At 32.2% G+C, this 23289-nt stretch overlaps 2 protein-coding genes across 2 annotated transcripts; both read right to left on the bottom strand.

Moving 5' to 3' along the window:
- Window positions 1–644: 644 nt before the first annotated feature.
- LOC113756564 (LRR receptor-like serine/threonine-protein kinase EFR) lies at window positions 645–3482 on the bottom strand. The gene has a single exon (XM_027300201.1). The coding sequence runs from the start codon at window positions 3480–3482 to the stop codon at window positions 645–647; it is 2838 nt and encodes a 945-aa protein (XP_027156002.1).
- Window positions 3483–21251: 17769 nt separating this feature from the next.
- On the bottom strand, window positions 21252–22485 carry LOC113756563 (probable LRR receptor-like serine/threonine-protein kinase At3g47570). Its single transcript, XM_027300200.1, has 2 exons — window positions 21990–22485; window positions 21252–21343 (listed from the first exon to the last, which is right to left on the bottom strand). The coding sequence occupies exons 1-2, from the start codon at window positions 22483–22485 to the stop codon at window positions 21252–21254; spliced, it is 588 nt and encodes a 195-aa protein (XP_027156001.1).
- Between the last annotated feature and the right edge of the window lie 804 nt (window positions 22486–23289).

The raw sequence follows: 23289 nt of genomic DNA, 5'->3' as shown, positions 1-23289 counted from the left end.
TCTAGTTATTAATGCAATTGGGAAATTAATTCCTACGGTCGTACCTAGGAGTACTTTTCTGGTTAGAGGTGATTAATGGTCGTACCTTGGTCATCTATAAATTAAGGAAAAATTGGTCATCAGAGTTCATCGATGGCTATAACTAGCCTATTAATAAATTAAGTGAACCTCTCCTGCATCAATGATCGGATAAATGGACTGTGCCTGAGTAGTTGCACCCTTGGCTAGAATTTATTTATTCTTGATTAAATTCCTGCTATATTTGTGTTAGCTATTTATTCATTTTTAGTTAAATTGTCTAATTATTTTTAGTTTCATTCCGGTGAAATCCCCCTTTATCAATTGGACTTTAAAAGAGACAGATATCTCCAGTCCCAGAGGAGACGACCCTATTTGTCACTGTCTACTATTTAGTAATTTTTGTCAACTAATTAATTCTGGTATATCGGGTTAAGCAAACTCTTCAGGAACAGGGTGAATCAAGTAACCCATTGCACACCTAGAGTCCCTGCTTCAGTACCTAGGATTAATTATTGACTTCTTTTAGTGGTAGTTAGGTTCTATATTCATTATTATTATTGCACAGGCTGACGCCCTGTCATATGTTTAAGTACTAGTTTGTAAATAAGACTTAATTGAAATTGTTAAAATGAATCACTATAAATTGGGTCAAGTATCTCCTTAAAACTAATGTCAATTATAACCCGTGAAAGTGCCAACTTTAAGTGCCAAATAGTAGTCCGTGCACAATTACCTAGAGCTGCATAACCGATTGTTCCTTTTATAGCAATAGTACTGCTGCCTTCTTGCTCGGAAGATCTGTTGACGGGTTTCGGGAGAAGCCTTGCCAATCCAAAATCACCCACATGGGCAACAAGATCATTGTCAAGAAGAATGTTACTTGGTTTTAGATCACAATGGACAATCTCAGCTTCACAGTGGTTGTGAAGATACTGCAATGCTGAAGCCACATCAATTGCAATGTTCAGCTTCTGAGAAAGATTAAGACTTCTTGAGCTTGTTGCCTGATCAGTTGTCTCTGCAGGATGCAGACACAAGTCCGGATTCCCATTTTCCATGAACTCATAGACTAGAGCTTTGAATTCATCACCCCTGGAATCAATACTGGAGCAATAACTCACGATAGAAACGAGGTTTCTATGGCGAATATTTCTCAATGTTTTACACTCAGCCTTAAAACTTTTTTTAGCTCCATTCTTTTGAAGATCAAGAACTTTAACTGCTACAAGCTTATTGCCATGTTTTTCTAGTGTGCCTTTGTAGACAGCTCCAAAATGTCCTGAACCAATTAAGTTTTCTGGAGAAAATCCTGAAGTTGCACGATGAAGTTCATGGTAAGAAATTCGCAAGAGCTCATCGATTCTTGGGGGCATGCTAGAGAATCCTGCTACCATTCTTCTTTCTCTTTTTCGATGTACCAAGAGATATAACAACACTGTACCAAGAACCAGAAGCGATGCCGGTAACACAATGGACAGCAATATGATAACCTTCAGCTTTCCTCTGTTTTTCCCTCTGATAACTCTGCAAGGTGGGAACTCCAATTCTGGAATTCCTCCACAGAGTTTGTTGTTGCCAATCAATGATATTTGACTTGCATTGCTGAAAATCCCTGTGTTTGGTAGCTCTCCCTCGATGTCATTATAGGAAAGGTTTAAGTGCCTCAAAAACTGAAGCTTCTCAAGTTCTCTGGGTATTGGACCAGTCAAGTTATTACTCGAAAGGTCTATTTGCTGGATGCTCTTCAAAGAAGCCAAATTTGGTGGAATTGTTCCTTGGAAAAAATTGGCTTGCATGGAAAGATTCACTAGATTTGAACAATCAGCAAGTGATATGGGTATATCTCCAGCAAGTTGGTTATGGGAAACATTGAAATCCACCAAATGTATAAGCTTTCCAATTTCAGAAGGCAGAGAACCGCTAAACGAATTTTCACCCATTTTCATGTACATCAGTGATGAGTGCGTCTGCAAAAACTGTGGTGATATAATTCCAGTAAATTTGTTTTGAGATATATCCAGATATTGCAAATTTTGACAGTTCATAAGAACATTGTCAAATATATTACCCCCTTCAAACTGGTTAGTTGATAACTCTAGACAGTATAGAGCAGTGGCATTACATAGGGTAGAGACTATCTGTCCTGACAACTCATTTTGGGCTAGACTCAGAAGTTGCAAATTTTGTAATTTGCCAAAATCTCTTGGAATGAGCCCAAAAAGAGTGTTTGCTTCAAGGGTAAGGATATATAAATTGACAAGATGTCCAAACCCTTCTGGAATAGTTCCTGACAGTTGATTTCCCCCCATGTACAATTCAGTGAGTTGATGTGAGAGATTGGCCATGACTTTAGGTATATTACCTCCAAAATTATTGCCACTCAACGAAAAAACGCTTAGATCACTGCAGTTGGTCAATGATGCAATAAAATCTAAGTCTCCAGTTGAATTACTGCCGAAGAGGTTTCTTTCAAGATTTAAAAATTGAAGATTTGTTAGATCTCCTAAATTAGTTGGAATTTGGCCTTTAAACTCATTACTAGGAATCGCAATTCGCTCAAGCCGAGAAGCATTGGTGATTGAAGTCGGAAAGTTTCCATAGAACTTGTTTCCCCCAAGATATAATTCTTGCAGATTTGGTAGGGTGTGACCTATGTTGGTTGGGAGATTGCCATGAAAGGAATTGGCGGCCACTGAAAATGAAATAATGGCTGAACTATTAAAGACACAGGCAGGAATTATACCAGATAGTTTATTTCCTGCAACTGTTAACACAGCAACCTTTTTTAAGAGCCCCATCTCCATGGGCAAATTTCCCTCCAGATTGTTGAAGCCCAGGCTGAGTCCGATCAATGATGATGATAAGTTCCCAATGGAGGAGGGAATCTCTCCTGTCAAATTGTTTGAATAAATATTAAAATTTTCAAGCTTCTTCAAATTGCTCAGCTGATCCATCGGAATTTTGCCTTCCAGATTGTTCCCCGCTAGGCTAATATTTATCAACTCTGAGCAGTAGCTCAGGTTTGCTGGGATTTTTCCACTGATTGCCTTACTTGAGAGGTTCAAGACTCTCAGCTTGAAGAGCAGACCGAATTCTTGGGGAATCCCACCACGGAATTGATTCTCCTCAAGATGGATGAACCTCATGAAGCTTAGATTTCCGACATGAGGAGATACGGTTCCAGACAACTGCTTATTCCTTAGAGTCAAGGCTACGACCCTTTGATGTCGGGCACTGCATGTGACTCCTTCCCAGTGACAATGGTGTTGTGAATGGTTCCAGGAATTCAGGACTCCAAACGGATCATCGTATATCTGATTCTTGAATTCGAGCAGAGCAAGACGATCAGTCTCATTTTGAAATTGTTTAGAAGCTGAAACATGGCTTACTGAAAGGTTCATGGCAACTAAGAGAAGGAGAAATATGTTTGCTAATGTTGATGATGAGCGAAATCCCCACATGGTATTGGGGACTTCAATGAGCTGTTGGATGCGAAGATGGAATAATTTGCAACAAACTGATGATTGAATGATAAAAGTTTCTGTGGAATGGGAACAATGTTTGAGCTGTTACAGATTCTTGTAGTTCTGCTTTATATAGTCCACACAACTGGAACAAATGGACTTAGGCACCGTTGTTCGGGGTTGCGGTGCTTTTGGTAATAAAAAAAAAAAAGAAAGAAAAACACTCTTAGGTGTTAAAAGTATTTTTAAAGTGTTTGGTAAATATCATCCCATAAAATTAGGAGTAGAGCTTTTGGTGATAAAAACACTTTTAACAAAGGCTCAAATTTGATACTTTTAGAGAAACCTTTGTGATTTAAAAAAAAAATAAAACATCAAATTAAATCATTTTATCTTATATTATGAATCAAATAAAGAGATAAACGCTTTTAAATATTTTCAAATTACACGTTATCCAATACAATAAGTACTCATTGAACTATATCCCCAAATAATATATTTAAAAGCAACTAAGCAGTTAATAAGTATTTTTTTTATTAAAAATTCTATACTTTTTTAATAATTTAACACGACCCAAACGGGCCCTTAATTGTCTTGGTATTTATTTTTGGAGAAAAATGAGCTAAACTTCGTCATCAGAACTTAATTCAGAAATGGTCAGTGAGCTTCCAGCAACTTACAATTTAGTAACCTTTACGTATCAACGTCTATCAATTTGGAAAATGGCCTGGACAGAGAATATATAGAAATCAAATGTGCCTCTATTTCTAAATTCTGGTTGCTCTGCTCTAAGTCTACACAAACATACAAAACTGAGCACAAATATTTTATCTGAGCTGAGGTCGGAGAAAATGTATTCCTCTCTCTTGACCTAAACAACAAAAGTATTTTCTTCGTCTGTCTTAGTTATATTTTTATTCCTTTTTCCTCATCTTCTAATGTCTTCTCTCAACTTACACTTCTTTGTGTGTTTTACGAGATGTCAACCACAATTTTTGCGATGACTAGTCAGCGGCGGATTTGTATGTCGGGGCATGGAGCACCGAATTCCATTAGTAGAGCCTTCAATTTTAGTAATTTTTTAGCTTTGCCCCCCAATAAATTTTCCTCAAAAGTGAATGCACTGCTCCAAAATCAAATTACTAGGTTTGCAATTTGGTGGAATTGGAATACTAAACAATTCAAAATCAAATGCTTTTTACTCTAATCATTTGGTTTCCTTGAAAATCATTTTAATTTACTACTCATTAGTTAAATACTTTCTTTGGACTTTTTCCAATAAAATAAATATAGAATTAAGTAATCGTTTGTGCAATGAAAAATAAAGAGAAAGTAATATTTTCCAATACAGCATACTTAACAATATCGCAGGCAAACGAGCAGTTTAAAAATGTTTAGCATGCTTTTAAAAAGAAAATGACTATTTTATTAGTAAGTTTTAGCATGTCATTTTGGGTTATATTAATCATGATATGCATGTATTACATTTACTTGTTATACAAATGCTATTGTTATGGCTTTCAGAAAAAATAAGAAGATATTTAATATTAATTTTGCTTCCATTAGAAATTATTTCTGGCTCTGCGCTGTGACCGGAGTAAAGGTTTGCATTAGCATGTTCGTATCTCAGAAAACTTTTTCTATGAGAAACATTATTTCCAAAAGCTAAACAGTAAAATTAATAGAATGGAAAAATCGTCCAACAGGTCAAATTTGGTTCAAAGTTTTATGCATGACTAAGTTTCTTTCTTATTTTGCTTCAGTGTTTTATGCATGATTAAGGCTGCGTTTGGATTGAGTGTTTTTGCACCTGTTTTTGAAAAACTGTTTTTCACATTCCAAATGCTACAGTAATGTGTATTTCAAAAACAACTTCAAAAACACCCATATCCAAACAATATATAAAAAACAACTCCAAATATATTTCAATTATGTATATTTAATTTGTATATTTTAATAAGTATATTTCAATTTGTATATTTTAATTATGTATTTTAATATGTATATTTCAATTATATTTTAATATATTTTAATATGTATATTTCAATTATGTATATTATATATATATTATATTAATATAAATATATTTATTTCAATTATGTATAATATTATATATATTATATCAATTGAAATAAATATTATATATTTATATACATACATTTATTTATATATAAATTTATAAATATATTTATTCAATTTTGTTTTATAATATATATTAATATGTATATTTCAATTATGTATATTATACATAAATTATATTAATAATAATGTATATTATATATATTATACATTTCTAATATTATATATTTATACATACATATTATAAATATTTTATTTTATTTATAATATATTTTTATATATTTATAATATATTTACATAAATATTATATGTTATATAAATTATATATAATATAATGTATAATATATTATACATTTATACATAATATATAAATATTTATGTTTATTTATAATATACATTTATATTATGTATAATATATAATATAATACATTTATACATTTATATTAATATACATAATATTAATTTTACATTTATACATAATATTAATACATGTATACATTTATATTAATTATATTAATACATTTCTACACAATATTAATATATATTTATAATTTATTAATTTATACATTTATATAATATTCATTTATAATTTATACATTTTTAATAATATACACTTATACATTTAAATATACATTTATATTATGTATTATATATATTAATACATTTATACATTTATATTAATATACATAATATTAATTTTACATTTATACATAATATCAATACATATATACATTTATATTAATTATATAAATACATTTCTACATAATATTAATATATATTTATAATATATTAATTTATACATTTATAATATTCATTTATAATTTATACATTTATAATAATATACACTTATAATTTATAATATATTTATAATATTCATTTATACATTTATAATAATATACAGTTATACATTTATAAATATATTTATATTATGTATTATATATAATATAATACATTTATATATTTTTATATGAATATATAAATATATTTATTTATAAATATCTATAAATGTATTATAAATGCATAAATGCATATTTATATAAAAATATAAAAATTATAATTTATAATTTATACATTTATATAATATTCATTTATAATTTATTCATTTATAATAATATACATCTATACATTTGTAAATATAAATGGATTATAAATGCATAAATGTATATTTATATAAAAATATAAAAATTATAATATTCTAAAAATACTCAAAAATATGTTTCCAAAATACCTCTAAAAATAATCCAAAAAAATCTACAGTAAAAGTTTTTCATATAGTTTTTGAAAAACAACCCCAAAAACAACTAATCCAAACGGACTTGTTTTTCAGATTCAAAATGCTACAGTGGTGTTTTTGAAAAACAAACCCAAAAACAGCTAATCCAAACGGAGCCTAAGTTTCTTTCTTATTTATTCTTAGGTAAGTTATACTTTATCATCTTGTATATCAAAGCCTTTCCACATAATCCCTTCGTGATTAAACTAAAGTGTCAAGCGATAGGAGATAACGTTCAAACTATAGAATCTCGCCTCAAACAAAGACCCTAGGACGTAATTGGATCTACCATTGTTTTTGGTATAAAAATTCCTGTAAAATTGGGAAATGCCTATAATGGATTAATTGAAATGTCAAGATTACCCTCGTTTCAAAGCTAAAATGACTGGAATGGCAAAAATATATACAAACTAGTTTTGTACCCGTTCGTTGAATGGGAATCGTCGAAAAAAATAAATTATTTAGTTAATTTTATAAAAATGTTGATATAAAATACAAATTTAATGTATAATCTATTATAACTTGTCTTAAGTATATTACTATGTGCGCATTGTAATATAAAGTATTCTTATAATATAAATTTAAACATCTAATTCAGTGAATAATAATTCAAAAATGAAAAAAATAACATTCAACAATACCATAACATTCAAAAACTTGAAAATAAATTAAAAAAATGTAGTAAATAGTATCAAATAATATTCTATTCTTCAGAAACTTGTTTTTGTTTTTCTTCTGTTTGAACATTCTCCTCGATTTGTCCGTGCAACTCAGCATTTATTGATTTTCCATTATCACTGTATGATAGCAAAGTAGGATAACTAAGTATGAAAAAAATAAATGATTTATCGCATTCAAGATTGTATATAATAATACGTAAAGATTATAATTTAAGAAAGTAAAATAGTATATTAAATCTACCTTCTCATGCAAATATTTTTATGAGAATTCCCTTCCTCTATGATTTTTGTTGAACCCTCTGATGAATGATTCATATGAAGTGTATTAAAATGCTGTTGATTAGAATCATCTGTTGTACTAATTGGGATCTAGGAAGAAAATGCTTCAGATTGGTATTGGTCGTCGGTTCCACCAATCTGATAATAATTTATGAAAATTAAAGGCAAAAATATTATGTGAGATATAATATGTGAAACATAAGACAAATTTATTGCACATTACCTGTGAAAACATGAAATGCATTTCCCTCCCGAAATCACAGTGGTACCATCTAGTCACTGTAAATCTATTACTACCTTGTTCCAGATTGTAATTGTTCAACTTGATTTGGAATACAAAAGGTTTTCACGTAATCTTATTTATAATTGTTGACACGATTTCATTGCTAAATCCTTCTTGGAAATGAAATGCGTAATAGATTTTTTTTTGTTTGAATATTCAACGGCTGAGATAAGTGTCGGATTGTCTAATATTAGTAAAAATATTTTAAAAAATTAGATATAAGTTTACCTTGTTAAATTCTTCAAGAACAAAAGAAAGTTTGTATTCTATTACTCTTTCAGCCTCTTGATCAAATATAACAAATCAAGCACTACTGGTTGCATCACTTGTCAAGACTTTTAACATATACCTATATAAATACACATATTCTAAAAGTTATGTTTATGTAGATATTGTAACAATTAAAATGATAAAAAGGTTAATACCTACAACAAACCTCAATTTAGGATACTCCACATTTTGATTGCAAGCATTACACAATTTAGGATACTCCATATTTTTCTTACAATACAGGGCCTTCGATGTCGACTACTGACAACATTTGAGAATACTCATGCTAAGAATTGAGATTTTGCTCATATTCGACATTTGTGTGAATCGTAGATGGTCGGCGTTAAATGTAATTTTTTGAAACAAAATTTCAGAAGACTCGTCATTTCAGGGCGTGCCCACGCCAGAACTGAGGAGGCTCACCCAAAAGTCGGACCTGCGGGCTTGGTAGCAGCAAAAGTAGACAATTAGAAGGTTGGGTCCACGCAGACCAGACGCATGGATTAAAACTCAAAAAGGATTAGCCTTTGTGGCATGAATTGGGTCAGACGATTTTCTTGGCTCCTGGCGGCGCTACAAAAGAAAGAAAGAAAAAAGCCAAAGGGGGTCTTATCAATCAGAATTAGTTTTAGCCTTTGCTGGGGAGAGTCAGACGTCTCCCTTTTCTTTCTTTTCTCTCGTCGGCAGCAATTGGAAAAAAGCCGGATCACGTGGGCTTAGGAGTTTACTTTTCAATTCTTCACTGTAGACGCTTCGGACGTTTGTTCTTCATTCTGTACGATTTTTCATCAGCTTTTATCCCTTTTCTTGACTCGCTCCAGTAGGGACACGATATAAGAAAAGATACTAAGGGACTTTCTCGTTTGTTCCTTCGTTAATTCGTCTTGCCCAATTCCTTGGCAATTAATTCTTTGGCAATTATGTGAAAGAAATCAATCAACTCACACGAGATTGATACGATGAGGAGCGGCTATATTTCTCCTCTACCCAAAGATCGACGCGAAGACGTGGTCCATAATATCTGTGCGATCTAACCAAATTTTCATTATTTCTTCCAACTTGTTGCTATTCGTGCGTTTCCTGAATTTATTGTTAATGGGTATTTAATTAATTGAATATCAACAGTCGGGTATTTGATTTAATTTAATAGCCTACTGTCACATTAACTAAATTGAATCCGTAATTGTTCATTTAGTTGATACCGAGTGACAACCACCATAATTGACTTTATGTTGGGGAACGTAAAATCTAATTTAAATAAACCCTCTTAGTGTGTTTATTGGTTAGGGTTAGGTTATTCTAGTTTTAATGCAACTGGATGATTAAATTCCTACGGTCGTACCTAGAATTGTTTTTTGGTTAGAGAAACAGTCAATGATCGTACCTTGACTGTCAAAAAAGAAAGGAAGAACTGGCTGTCAGAACTTGTTGATAGATATAACCAACCTAGTGACGGATGAATGAAATATCTTTGCATCGATGATCATTTAATAGGATCGTGCCTGAGCAGTTGATCCTTTGGGTAGAATTTTATTAATTGCTATTTTTAGTAAATTGTACGTGTGGAGTTAGCTTTTAGCTTTTATTTATTTTATTTTCATTTTCATCCCCCATCAACCACCCCCCAATTTTATTCTATTGATTTGGAAAGAAATAACTTCCTACCCGTTCCCGGTGGAATCGACCTTACTTGCCATTGTATGCAAAATTAATATTTTTTATAGACAAATCTGGTATATCGGATCAAGCAAACTCTTCGAGAACAGAGTGCATCAAGTAACCCATTGCACACCTAGGGTCCCCGCTCCAGTACTTGGATTTGTTCTATAATTAATTGTGGTGGTAATTAAGACTTTTTAGTAATTATTATTGTACAGGTTCGGCACCTGTCAATTTTTGACACCGTTGCCGAGGGACGGTGTTTTAATTAATTTTGTTTCTTTCTAAGTTGTTTTATTTGGATTTGTCTAGCATCTTTCTAGTTTATGCCCCGTTCTTCTCGTACAGGTAAATTGATTTTTGACCCAGAAGTAGAGAAGACCGCACGCCGAACTAGGAAAGAGACTAGACAACTCAGAGATGAGCAACCTATGCATGCACCGAATAAGGCTTGAGGACGATACGAAACCGGTAAGACAGGCCCAAAGAAGGTTGAACCTCCTGATGATGGAAGTTGTGAAAAAGGAGATACTTAAACTCCTCGAGGTGGGGATCATCTTTGCTATCTTGGATAATCCCTGGGTGAGCTCTGTTCAAGTAGTCCCGAAAAAGGCGGGGGTGACTGTAGAGGAGAATCAGGAGGGTGACATGGTCCCGGTTCGAAAAGCTACTGGCTGACGTCAGTGCATTGACTACCGGAAGTTAAATTCTGTGACGAAAAAGAACCATTTCCCTCTCCCTTTTATAGATCAGATGATAGAAAGATTGGCTGGTCGTGTTTACTATTGCTTTTTGGATGATTTTTCAGGGTACTTCCAGATCGTAATAGCACCAGAGGACCAGGAAAAGACCACGTTCACCTGCCCATTTGGTACGTTTGCTTATCGTAGAATGCCTTGCGGTCTTTGCAATGTTCCAGCAACTTTTCAAAGGTGCATGGTAAGTATTTTCTCAGAGTATGTAGAAAAGATAATCGAGGTGTTCATGGATGATTTTAGCGTATACGGGGATAGTTTTGATGAATGCCTTGACAATCTAACTTTAACCAAAACACCGTTCCCCGACAACGGCGCCAAAAATTGACAGGTGCCGAACCTGTACAATAATAATTACAAAAAAGTCCTAATTACCACCACAATTAATTATAGAATAAATCCAAGTACTGGAGCAGGGACCCTAGGTGTACAATGGGTTATTTGATGTACCCTGTTCTCCAAGAGTTTGCTTGATCTGATATATCAGATTTGTCTATAAAAAATATTAATTTTGCATACAATGGCAAGTAGGGTCGATTCCACAAGGAACGGATAGGAAGTTGTTTCTTTCCAAGTCAATAGAATAAAATTGGGGGGTGGTTGATGGGATGAAAATGAAAATAAAATAAATAAAATCCAAAAGCTAACTCCACACGTACAATTTACTAAAAATAGCAATTAATAAAATACTACCCAAAGGATCAACTGCTCAGGCACGGTCCTATTAAATGATCATCGATGCAAAGATATTTCATTCATCCGTCACTAGATTGGTTATAACTATCAACAAACTCTGACAGCCAGTTCTTCCTTTTTTTTTCGACAGTCAAGGTACGACCATTGACTGCTTCTCTAACAAAAAAACAACTCTAAGTACGACCGTAGGAATTTAATTATTCAGTTGCATTAAAACTAGAATAACCCAACCCTAACCAATAAACACACTAAGAGGGTTTATTTAAATTAGATTTTACGTTTTCCCAACATAAAGCCAATTATGGTGGTTGTCACTAGATATCAACTAAATGAACAATTACGGATTCAATTTAGTTAATGTGACAGTAGGCTATTAAATTAAATCAAATATCCGGCTGTTGATATTCAATTAATTAAATACCCATTAACAATAAATTCAGGAAACGCATGAATAGCAATAAATTGGAAGAAATAATAAAAATTCGGTTAGATCTCACAGATATTATGGACCACGCCTTCGCGTCGACCTTTGGGTAGAGGAAAAATATAGCCGCTCTTCATCGTATCAATCTCGTGTGGGTTGATTGATTTCTTTCACACAATTGCCAAAAAATTAATTGCCAAGAAATTGGGCAAGACGAATTAACGAAGGAACAAACGAGAAAGTCCCTTAGTATCTTTTCTTATATCGTGTCGCTGCTGGAGCAGAGTCAAGAAAAGGGATAAAAGCTGATGGAAAATCGTACAGAAGGAAAAACGAACGTCCGAAGCGTCTACAGGGAAGAATTGAAAAGTAAACTCCTAAACCCACGTGATCCGACTTTTTTCCAATTGCTGCCGACGAGAGAAATGAAAGAAAAGGGAGACGTCTGACTCTCCCCAGCAAAGGCTAAAACTAATTCTGATTGATAAGACCCCCTTTGGCTTTTTTCTTTCTTTCTTTTGTAGTGCCGCCAGGAGCCAAGAAAAAACGTCTGACCCAATTCATCCTACAAAAGCTAATCATTTTTTAGTTTTAATCCCATGCGTCTGGTCCGCGTAGACCCAACCTTCTAATTGCCCACTTTTGCTGCTACCAAGCCCGCGGGTCCGGCCTTTGGGTGAACCTCCTCAGTTCTGGCGTAGGCCCGCCCTGAAATGACGAGTCTTCTAAAATTTTGCCTCAAAAGATTACTTTTAATGCCGACCACCTACGATTCACACAAATGTCGAATATGAGTAAAATTTCAATTCTTAGCACCGTAAGTAACCAAAATTAAGACAAAATAACAGTGTAAAATGTGCCCAATAATTGCTCTATCAACTCATTGGATGTCAACTACTGATAGCATTGATAGTGGTAGCTAAAATTCTGAATGTAGATAGAATTTGCTTCTAAACTTCTTGATTATGGGAGTAAGGAATTGATGTATTCTGCAAAGCACTTTGATGGCGCTATTTATGAAGCATAGACTATAAGTGTATATAGCCAATAGTTGCCGGAAGTTCATGTTGTTTAAGTGATCAGGTTCCTGACTTCTCTTCTATTTAAACTATGTTGGTAAGACATAAGGCTGGATACTTTTTTAAAAACCTTGTGAAACCATTCTCAAGTGGATGAATATTCTCAAGTGGATTAATTAAGTAAACGGTCAGAGTCTTTTAATTAACTAATGAATTTGCAGATATATCTAATAGAGATATTTAAGTCTCTTGTATTTATATCGCATTACTTTCCAGTGTCTTTTGTTTTTTGTTGTTTTTCCTAAAGGTAAATTAACAAACATCTTAGCATATGATCACAAAAATCAATTAACAAACATGTTAGCAAGAATCCTACAAAAATAACGATGAAAGTACTTGTTTAAATCCTATGTTTTCATATAAAACAAACAGAAAATAAAACAAAAAAAAACAAAATTCAAGATATGTTACTAAACTCTTACAATTGAAGATCAACATGCCTTTTTAAAAAAAATATGTATAGAAAGAAGATGTACCTGATAATCAAGAGGAGTGGAAACCTAGAATCGATGCTTTAATATGCCAACTGCTTGCACTGAAAATACCTAAACATGAATTTGATGTTTGAAATCAATATATTAGAGGCTATATGTAGTGTAGGCATAAGAAATAAAAATTGATAAAGATATAAAGAGATATTGATAAAAGCATTAAAAGTAGGTTTATCTTGATTTAAGTTGCTTAAAGTATATAACTTTGGATAGGAAATAAGAATCCCATAATATTAAGAATTCTTATAGGAAATAGGAATTGATATAAATCCAAACAAAGAAGGAGTAAGTCACGTAGGAAACTACTTGACGTCTCGTTAAGCCACGTAGGAAAGAGAAAGCATGAAGGGATAAGAATGAGAATACGACTTTATTATATATATATATATATATATATATATATATATATGATGTAGTATGCATTACACTTTAGCCCCTATAATTTCACATTTTTTCAGATAACCCTCTTACGATTTTCTAATCTATGTGTAACCCTCATCATGTGGTTAATAAATAATTTCCATCTTGACATTAGAATAATTCTAATATTTTAATCAACTTTGCCAAAAGGAAAAATATGAGGAAACCATATTTTTAATCAACTCTTAAAACCATAGGAGAGCTAAGTGATAGCTCAATCCCATACGATTAAGTTAAGACATGTCAAACTGGAATATAAATAGGAATTTAAGAGTTCAAATTAAAATTGAGACATTCATTTTGTCCTAATGAGCACGGCACTTAAATAATTAGATTTGACTGCTAACGCTCGGGGTTAGGTCAACTAATTTTCTAGCTAGGGCCTCTTTTTTGGAATGATAACCAATTATAAGGGTCCATTCGGTTCATGGGATGATATATGATTGGATTAATCATACTGTATCATCCCGTGTTTGATTGCATTTTACACATAAAATGACACATTCCAATTAACCGAATTAATCCCCTATATATGGGATAAAATAATCCTATGGGAGAGGTGATATTAGTCATCTTGGAATGACTAAGAGATAGGATGATGAAATATTAGACTAACTTATCCTTACAAATAATATAAATTTATACTATCATAATTATATAACCTTACCCTCACACGATAATATAATATGAATAGACAAATTTGCCCCTACAAATTAATTTATAATTTTTGACTAATTAGCCCCTTCCACCAACATAACAATTTTTGAACTAATTTGCTCTTGCAATGATACAAATTCATACTGAATATTATATAACCATATTCTCACATAATTACGTGATAATAAATGGATTAATTTGCCCCTACTAATTATATTAAACAGATTTACTAATTTGCCCCTATTCATTATTTAAAATTTTTGACAAATTCATCTTTATTAATTAATCTAATTTTTTTGACTAATTTGCCCCTATTTCATAATAAAAGGACTATATTAACGGTGGACTACATTGCCCTTACAAACCTCATTTTCTCAACCAAATTCTATAGAAATACATAACCTTATTAATTGAGCTTTACAAATGAGGGTTTCAATAAGCTCCACCTCGGCCCAAAGAAAAATTTTCTATATTGGCTTGAGTTTGGCTGATTTAAAACTTTTAAATGGGTTGGATTTTATTCAATTTAACCCTTGTTTAGCCAAAATTTCGCCCCGTTCTTTTATGAAATTTCAAATTTAAATTCAAAAATTAGGTTAAACCTATTTTTAAAGGTACGAATCGACTGAGTTTGAGCGAATGCAAATTTTTATATACCAAAACTCTTGATTTATTTTATAATTCTAAAGTTTCAAATTATTTTATTTTAATAAAAGCTATAAATTATTAAATTATTTTACTAAAATGATCCTACAAATTAAGGGGTAATGTGATTATTAAAATAGTAATCTTATCTCATCTAATATCCAATCAAACACAGGATAGAGTTATTTTTCAATATATTATATTCAACCTAGAACCAACCAAACACTGAATAACTTGGATTATTAATTTGAGAATGACTCAACCCAGGATTAATAATCCAAGGATGAGTCTTTCCATTTCATCCGGTCTGTGAACGAAACGAACCCTAAAGCCACGAAAACAAATAAATTGGGTAATAAAGTAGGAGCCTTTATGCTAACAAATCTAATGATTTGGATGTAAAGTGGCTTATCGTCCTCTCAACTGTATATAAATCTATGTCTTTTTTTTATTTTGAATAATTACCATTATTTTAGTTCAACAGATGGATGGGCTAAATGTAGACGTCTCAATACTAAATGCACACGTTTATTATTCAATTAAACAAAAAGAACAAATGCTTAAAATCGAGATAACGATCCTTTGCAAACTGAATAAAGAGTTGGCGTTTTGGCCAAAAAAAAAAAAAAGAGTTGGCTTCGATAAATCCAGCAGACCATAGTTTTTTTTTTTTTCTCTCTCTTTTTTTGGAGCAAAATAGAAAAGAGTTAGATAAATCACCGTTTGTGCCACCACAAAAATTACAGCAAAATGCCACTGTATGGTAACAAAGTGGTTGTACCTATGATAAAGCAAATTCATGCTAGATATAAAATCTGTTTCAATGGAAAAAAAAGTTTAGTAAAACTTTTAAGTGTATTTATTTCAAATGAATGCAATTATTGGAACTAATTACACATAATAATCACTACAAATGAATATTCAAAAATAGCTCAATAAAAGTATAGTTACCTGCAATGTTTTAAAAACCGGACCGTTAATCGAACCGGTGAAGTGAAAGGGTCGAGGTTCAACCGGTCGGACCGGTTCAACCTCGGTTCAATAAATTTTTTTAAAAATAATTTATATAAATATATATGTGCACAAAATAAGACATGTAATGGATAATTTAATACTTTATATGATGAAAAGTTTACTATTTTTGAATAATTTGGATTTTTAAAAATAAATTTTTTAAATTATAAGTTAAAACAAATAAATTTCATCTCAATTTCAATTATATCTACCAAAAAAATCTTAAATATAATCCAAAAATATCACAATATTTGAAATTATACAAAATTCATGTCTATGAGAATTTAGACATTGTGAACTTAAATTTTAATTTACATTTTGGAATTTAAATTTACAATTTAAAAAAGGAAGTTTGGAGTTCGAAGAAAATCAAGAGAATTGAAAATAGAAATGCAAATTTGATAAGAAACAAAAAATGAGATAAAAGTGAGTGGTTGTGGTATTAAATAAATTGGGTTAAAGAAAAATAATTCTTTTTTAACTTTTTTAAATTTAATGAACAAAAACAAAATTAAAATATGGAAGAAAACATCAATAAATTAAAAATAAAGAGGTTTGATTAAAAAATGAGTGGCAAAAGAAAAGATGAGAGAGAGAGAGAGTGTGTGTGTGTATGTGTGTTGAAGATTAAAAAGAAAGAGTCATGAAAGGATGATATTTTGTAAAAAAAATGGAACAAAAGAAATATGAGTGTTTGTTTTATATAAATAAGTTATCAAAAAAAACTAATAAGATGTGATAGTGCAACGGTTACTACATTGGTCTTCTATTACAAAGGTCTTGAGTTCGAATCTTAATAACAACATTTTGCAAAAAAAAAAAAAAAAATAAAAAATTGAAAACTCAAAAACCGGAAATAACCGGTTCAGATACGGTTCAGCGGTTTCGCGGTCTGACCGGTTTTTGACCGGTTTCTTGACAAAGTCAAACCTGGCATTGAACCGGACCGGAGCCATGGCCGGTTCGCGGTTCGACCGGTCGAACCGGCCGGTCCGGTCCGGTTTTCAAAACACTGGTTACCTGTCTGTTCAAACATGAGGGAAGACGGCAATAAAGGCACGGGGAGCAGGGGAATAAGATGAATTATATTCCCAGATATTGGTGGCTAAAAAACTTCTTTAACCCAATCTTCAAATGCTCAAGCAGAGTTGAGTCGGTTGACTTCAACTTTTAAATCAGCATGACTAACACGACAAAACAAGAAAATAAAATGTTTAAAGCATACATTTATTTTCCAAGTAAAAATCCATAAGTATGTATCTCTTCATGAGTGCAGCACCAGCTAGCAATTTCACCTCGGAGCTTCAGATCTGCATACTGCTGCAAATCCAAAGAAAACCACGCGTTATCCCTTCCCACCAAGAAGATATCCATTTCCATGCTAGGGAGTGAATTAAGACTGTCAAATTAAAAGTGCGCCTTGTCTTGTACCCGTCAGGTGCTATATGCTATTGTACCTGTCAAGCCTCATGATTTTTCTTGATGTACCTTGATACCAAGAAACACATCCATAATGAGATGTAATGTTTGCACAATATCATCATAATCATCATTATCATTAACATTATCATTATCATTACTTTTATAAAAGTACGGTGAATATTGGTGCTTTGGAGTGTAAGTACGATATTGTCTTAATCTTTGCACTTCCCATCATGCCCTCTTTCTTTTATTATGTAATTTATTATATTTCATTTATGGTAATTATTAATATAAAACCACATTCCATTATATTTCTATTATAATGGTAATAAATATGAAAAACCGTCTAACCAAAACTCTTCACCTACTCATGGTTGTTGAGAAATATTAATATTATTGAAATAGAATTATAATTACATGTACCGAGAAAATACACATCAAAATAAAAGAATAAAAACTACAAATCAAATTAAAAAAAGGAAAATTCATGTCACTGAAATTTTTGAACAAAGGAAACTGGTCCTACCTACGTTCGAGTTATAAATAATCAACCAATTAAAATTGTTATAATTGTACTAATAGGTACTATAGTTGTACTAATAATCAACCCTATTATGTTTGTACTAAAAAGAAATTGGTCCTACATTCAAATTACACAACCTATTATAATTGTACTAATACTAGTTTCAAAAACATTGTACTAATACAATTTTTTTAGACAAAGAAAATAAATATACAAGAACGAATCAAAATTTATTGAAATTATGTCAAAACATTGAGTTTCTGTTCAAATCTCATCTTTTCAATTGTTAAAATTAGATGACTTCATTAGGATTTCCGCCGTTGATGTTAATTCAGACGAGACATATCTAAATTTTGACTGGTAAATAATTTCATCAAGAGATCAAGACTAGAGATGCAAGCACGACATAAAACATATCCTAGAATAATAGAAATAAAAGAAGCCAATTTATTTACTCTAATGCCCTTTTTGAAATTGAAAGTTTTGTTATTTATTTCATAGATGTTTATTAGTTCTATTGACTGCTCAAACTTTTAATATCTTGAGGTATGATCCTTGCTTAACAATATTGTTTTGTTTATAATAGCTTATAATATTATGATTTTATCTAATGACACCATGGGTATCAATATTATCCAAAAAGCTCAGAAAGCATTTTGACAAATATAAGATTCGTGATTTCAATGTAAATGATATTTTCAAAACAATAACTTTAAAAGAAAAAGAAAAAGTTTATGATGTTAACAATTTGTATTTGCCAAAATATTTTAGTATAAAAAATATAAAATTTTCGAGACAATATAATCAAATGTAAAGCCCGTGAGATTTTACTGGTGGACTACTAATAAATTTGACAAAACACATTTGAAACAAGGGAAAATGATTATTGGTCCTTTACGTATCACTGTCTACTAATTTGGAGAATGGCTAAAAGAAATATTTTACGAATGATGACAGACAAGAATTTGGAATTTAGAGAACAAATCTAATGTGTTTCTATTTCTAGTATGCATTTTTTAGCCAATCTGGTCAAGGGAGACTGTTTGCTTTCTTTGTTTGTTTCTCTTTTACTTCCTTTTTTTTTGGGCTTTTCTGGCGGGCGCCCATTACCGTTAACACACCTAAATTCTACCTAATCCACCATATATATACACATTCTAGCAAATATTATATTCCCTTGCATTTATATACTTTACTTAATTAATTTAACCTTTTCAAAAATCTAACTCCTTAAGTATATCTTTAACAAGTGCCCATTGGGCACACGTAGAAAAAGAGATCCACCTTGAGATGGTGGAAGTTTTGCATCGAATTTTTCTATTTTATTGAGAAATACATCTATACTATATTAAAAGCACAAGTTCGAATTAGTGGATTAGTGCGTTAGATTTCATATTTGATAACATCCTCAATATGTAAGTTCATGTTATTTTTTAGCCTTGCCTTATTTGTGATAATTGAAACCATTCATATATGGAAATATTATTTGCACTCCTACAATTTGTTTGTCATATAGTCTATAAATGAAAATTATATGATCAGAATGATAGTGGGAGTGTGATTAACAAAAATGGGAGTGCAAATAATATTTCGCTTTATATAATGTCAACACTAAAATCGTTACTTTAGAAGTTATTTTGATATTGAAACATATTACCTTAATTTTCTTGAGGAATCAAAGTTCGTACAGGAAACCAATTCAAAGTTCGTATTTGTAACTTCATCAGTTAGTTTAGACTAGGAAATAAGTAAAAGAATAATGGTAATTTCATCCCTAAACATGAATTCGGAAGGTAAATTGAGTAAATTAACAAGTCTTTAGGAAAGCAAATTGCAATATCTGGGGTAAAGTGATACGTTACGTCAGGGGACAATTTTGAGACCAAACTGTTGGGGGACATAATGCAATTGGCCTTATTCTTTTTCCGGTTTTGTTTTGTGTAGAACATTGACAGTATGATTTGATCAGGTCTTCTAATCAGGACTAACATCCAAGATCTGAATCCCATGTGAGCTGTAGACATAAGCTTATTCTAATGAGGTCCGTGAGTTATAGGTGCAAGTAGTTTGGCATTAGTTAATTTTCATTCGACCAAATTGGTGGCTGAATATTAATTAATCTAATCTTTCAAAATTTAGGAAAATTTTATGGTTCCTTTTAGATATCATTTTCCTCAACGTGTATTTCTCACTAAAGATAGTAGTTTAAATTTTAAATATTTAATAATGTTTAATCTAAGGGCCAATAACACTTTTTTCACCATCCAACGGTAAATTTCACTAAATTATAGGTATGATACCCAAAAGGAATAGTAAAATCTCCCCAAATTTTTAATGCTTCCAAAGAGTTGTCTCGTAATGTTTGTTCTTTGAACTTGTCATATAAAATTCACTGTTTTGTCTCTATTTTCTCATTCTGGTTGTAATTAAGATAGCACATGATAACTAAACAAAATCAATACTCATAATAGAAAAGAAATGTTTTTGTCACGAGGGTGTTGACATAGTAATTCAGAAGCAGAGAATTGCATGATTCCCCTTGCAGCTTTTGCATGCTCCCGTAGAATAAAGCTAATTTAATAACTCTTAACTTCCAATTTCCAGCAGAAGTATCCATTTAAATGCCAGAGTTCATAAACTGTTACATAATCCTAGTAGATTCAAGCTTCAATGGTAGACATTGAAACCAGGAAGTGCCTAGCTTCTATAACACAATATTAGTATTCTAATGTCTTTTCCGATGAGGAGAGGGGAGGGAGGGAACAAACTAAGAAAGTAACTACGGGCAGTGCATTCCACTCTACATGTTAAGTGTCAAGATTTTCATTTTCAAAAATCCTGACACCAAGAAAGATATCTTTAACGAGTTGTAATTTTCTCACGACTTCATTCATGTGCATCCGGTCATTTGGTAATCTTGCAGAGCACTTTAGTCCAATTTTCAACAGTGAGGCAAGGCATTCCATCTGTCTTCCACCATTATTTACTTCCTCTCCTGCAGCCATTTCTCTGTTTTCTTCTCCTGTTGCAATGAGCACTGGCTCCACAATCTTGGAAAGTTGTTCAGGCATAGCCATATTGACATAGTTGTACAAATCCAAGCCATCAGTAAACATATCATCTGTTGGCCTCCGCGATCATCTCCACTAACAGTATCCCATAGCTATAGACATCACCCTGAGTCGATGCTGCGACACCCATTCCGTACTCTGGAATTTTGTTACAGAAGTTTAAGTTGTGCAGTCCCGTATTCTAGAATGAAGAAAAACCTCTGATGAAAAATAAACAAAAATGAACAGTTCTGATCAAACATGATATAGAATAGAAATCTGACTCACAAAGTAAAAACTAAGGGTCGAACAAATTAAAAGGCCTCAATTCGACCTGCATTGAGCCACAGTAAAAGTACTCAAATTGCTGTTGAGCTCGTTGAAATCATGTCGACTTCTCCTTTACATTAACATTGCATAAATCTCACTGAAATCCTTTTTTGTCTCGTTTTTAAGAGGATAACTAAGAGCTAAAACAATCTTGTTCACAGAGAAAACCTTGGCTTTTAAGACAAAAACATAAGAGGATATCGTTGTAATTGATTTAACTCAGAAAAGAAAACAAGAAAACTATGACTTATCCAAACTCATTCTACCATGTGAAGTGCCAATTTTATTTCACCATCCGTCTTTGGTTGTTGACATTCTAACACGTATTCAGCATCTTGATTGTGTATGAACAACCCATCCCTATTTGTGTTTGACAAATTAACAGTCATACATTGTAAAATCTACTCAAGTTTGAAGTTCTGTTGCTGAAGTTAGGGTGTAGTTGGATAACGGAATATTTCAATAAATATAATACCTGGAGCAGCATATCCGATAGATCCTTTTAATAAAACAGAACTGCTAGTTCCTTCCTCCACAAAAGTAATGGCGGTTCTTGGAAGAAGCCTTGCTAATCCGAAATCGCCCACATGAGCAACAAGATCATTGTCAACAAGAATGTTACTTGGTTTTAGATCACAATGAACCACAGTTGTTTCACTTTGGTTGTGAAGATAATGCAATGCTGAAGCAATATCAGTTGCAATATTTAGCCTCTGAGAAAGATCAAGACTCCTTAGTCTTGTTGTTTGATCAGCTTTCTCTGGATGCAACCACGAGTCAAGATCTCCATTTTCCATAAACTCATAGAAGAGAGCCTTGAATTCGAGGCCCTTGGAATCGATGCTGGAGCAATAACTTAAGACAGAAACTAGATTTCTATGGCGGATGTTTCTTAATGCTTTGCACTCAGCCTTGAAGCTTTTGGAACTCCCAATTTTCTGAAGGTCAAGAACTTTAATTGCAACAAGCATACCTCCATGTTTATCAAGTCTGCCATTGTAAACAGCACCAAAACTTCGAGCCAATTAAGTTTTTGGAGAAAATCCAGGAGTGGCATGACGGAGTTCTTCATAAGAAACTCTTAAGAGCTTATCAGCCATTGTGACCGTTCTTTTGTTTCTTTTCCCGTATACCACAGAACAGAACAACAATGTAGCAAGAACAATACACGTGAAAGCTGGGATTAAAAAGTGTCAGCTCTGTAATGAAGAACTTATAAACGAGTCCAGAGACGAAATAGGTTTATGAATATCTACTCGATCTATTGAAGCACAATTAGAAGTTAAATTCCTAATGTTTTGCATTATGGACTGAAAAAAAAAAGGTATTTCGCGAATTATGCGCTTTCCAATGGGATTAATCTGAAGTGCCGGTTTAAAGAGGTCTTCTTACCAAGTCAAAAAAGATGTACTGTGCAATGTCTTAAATCTTAATGACTATGGGCCATTGTTTAGACCTGCTTGTACAAGAAGTGAACTCCGTAGTTGATAGTTGCTGTTTTAATGTTGATGTCTTGGATCTTAATGACTATGGGCCTGCTTGTACAAGAAGTGAACTCCGTAGTCATCCTGTTGTCTTAGATCTTAATGACCATGGTATTTTAAACTTTAGTACGTGTTTTTTGGACGAGTTTTTTGACATCCAGCTTGCAGAGATGAAAAGTTGCTATCATTAAACTTTAGGGGTACTAAGGATTTCAAATGATAGCCACGAAACCGATCTAATGATGCTGGAATTTTCAAACCTAGATTACCCATAAAATTCGTTTGTTGAAA

The sequence above is a fragment of the Coffea eugenioides genome, unplaced genomic scaffold (assembly GCF_003713205.1).
Source record: "Coffea eugenioides isolate CCC68of unplaced genomic scaffold, Ceug_1.0 ScVebR1_23;HRSCAF=104, whole genome shotgun sequence".
Classification (NCBI taxonomy): domain Eukaryota; kingdom Viridiplantae; phylum Streptophyta; class Magnoliopsida; order Gentianales; family Rubiaceae; genus Coffea; species Coffea eugenioides.
This window is presented reverse-complemented; position numbering and strand designations above follow the sequence as displayed.

Excerpts from the sequence above, each read along its gene's own strand:
- LOC113756564 (XM_027300201.1), bottom strand. The coding sequence starts at position 3,482 with ATGTGGGGATTTCGCTCATCATCAACATTAGCAAACATATTTCTCCTT.
- LOC113756563 (XM_027300200.1), bottom strand. The coding sequence starts at position 22,485 with ATGCTTGTTGCAATTAAAGTTCTTGACCTTCAGAAAATTGGGAGTTCC. Across the intron at positions 21,344-21,989 it reads TATCGGATATGCTGCTCCAG|AGTACGGAATGGGTGTCGCA; the intron begins GTATTATATTTA and ends ACAAAATTCCAG.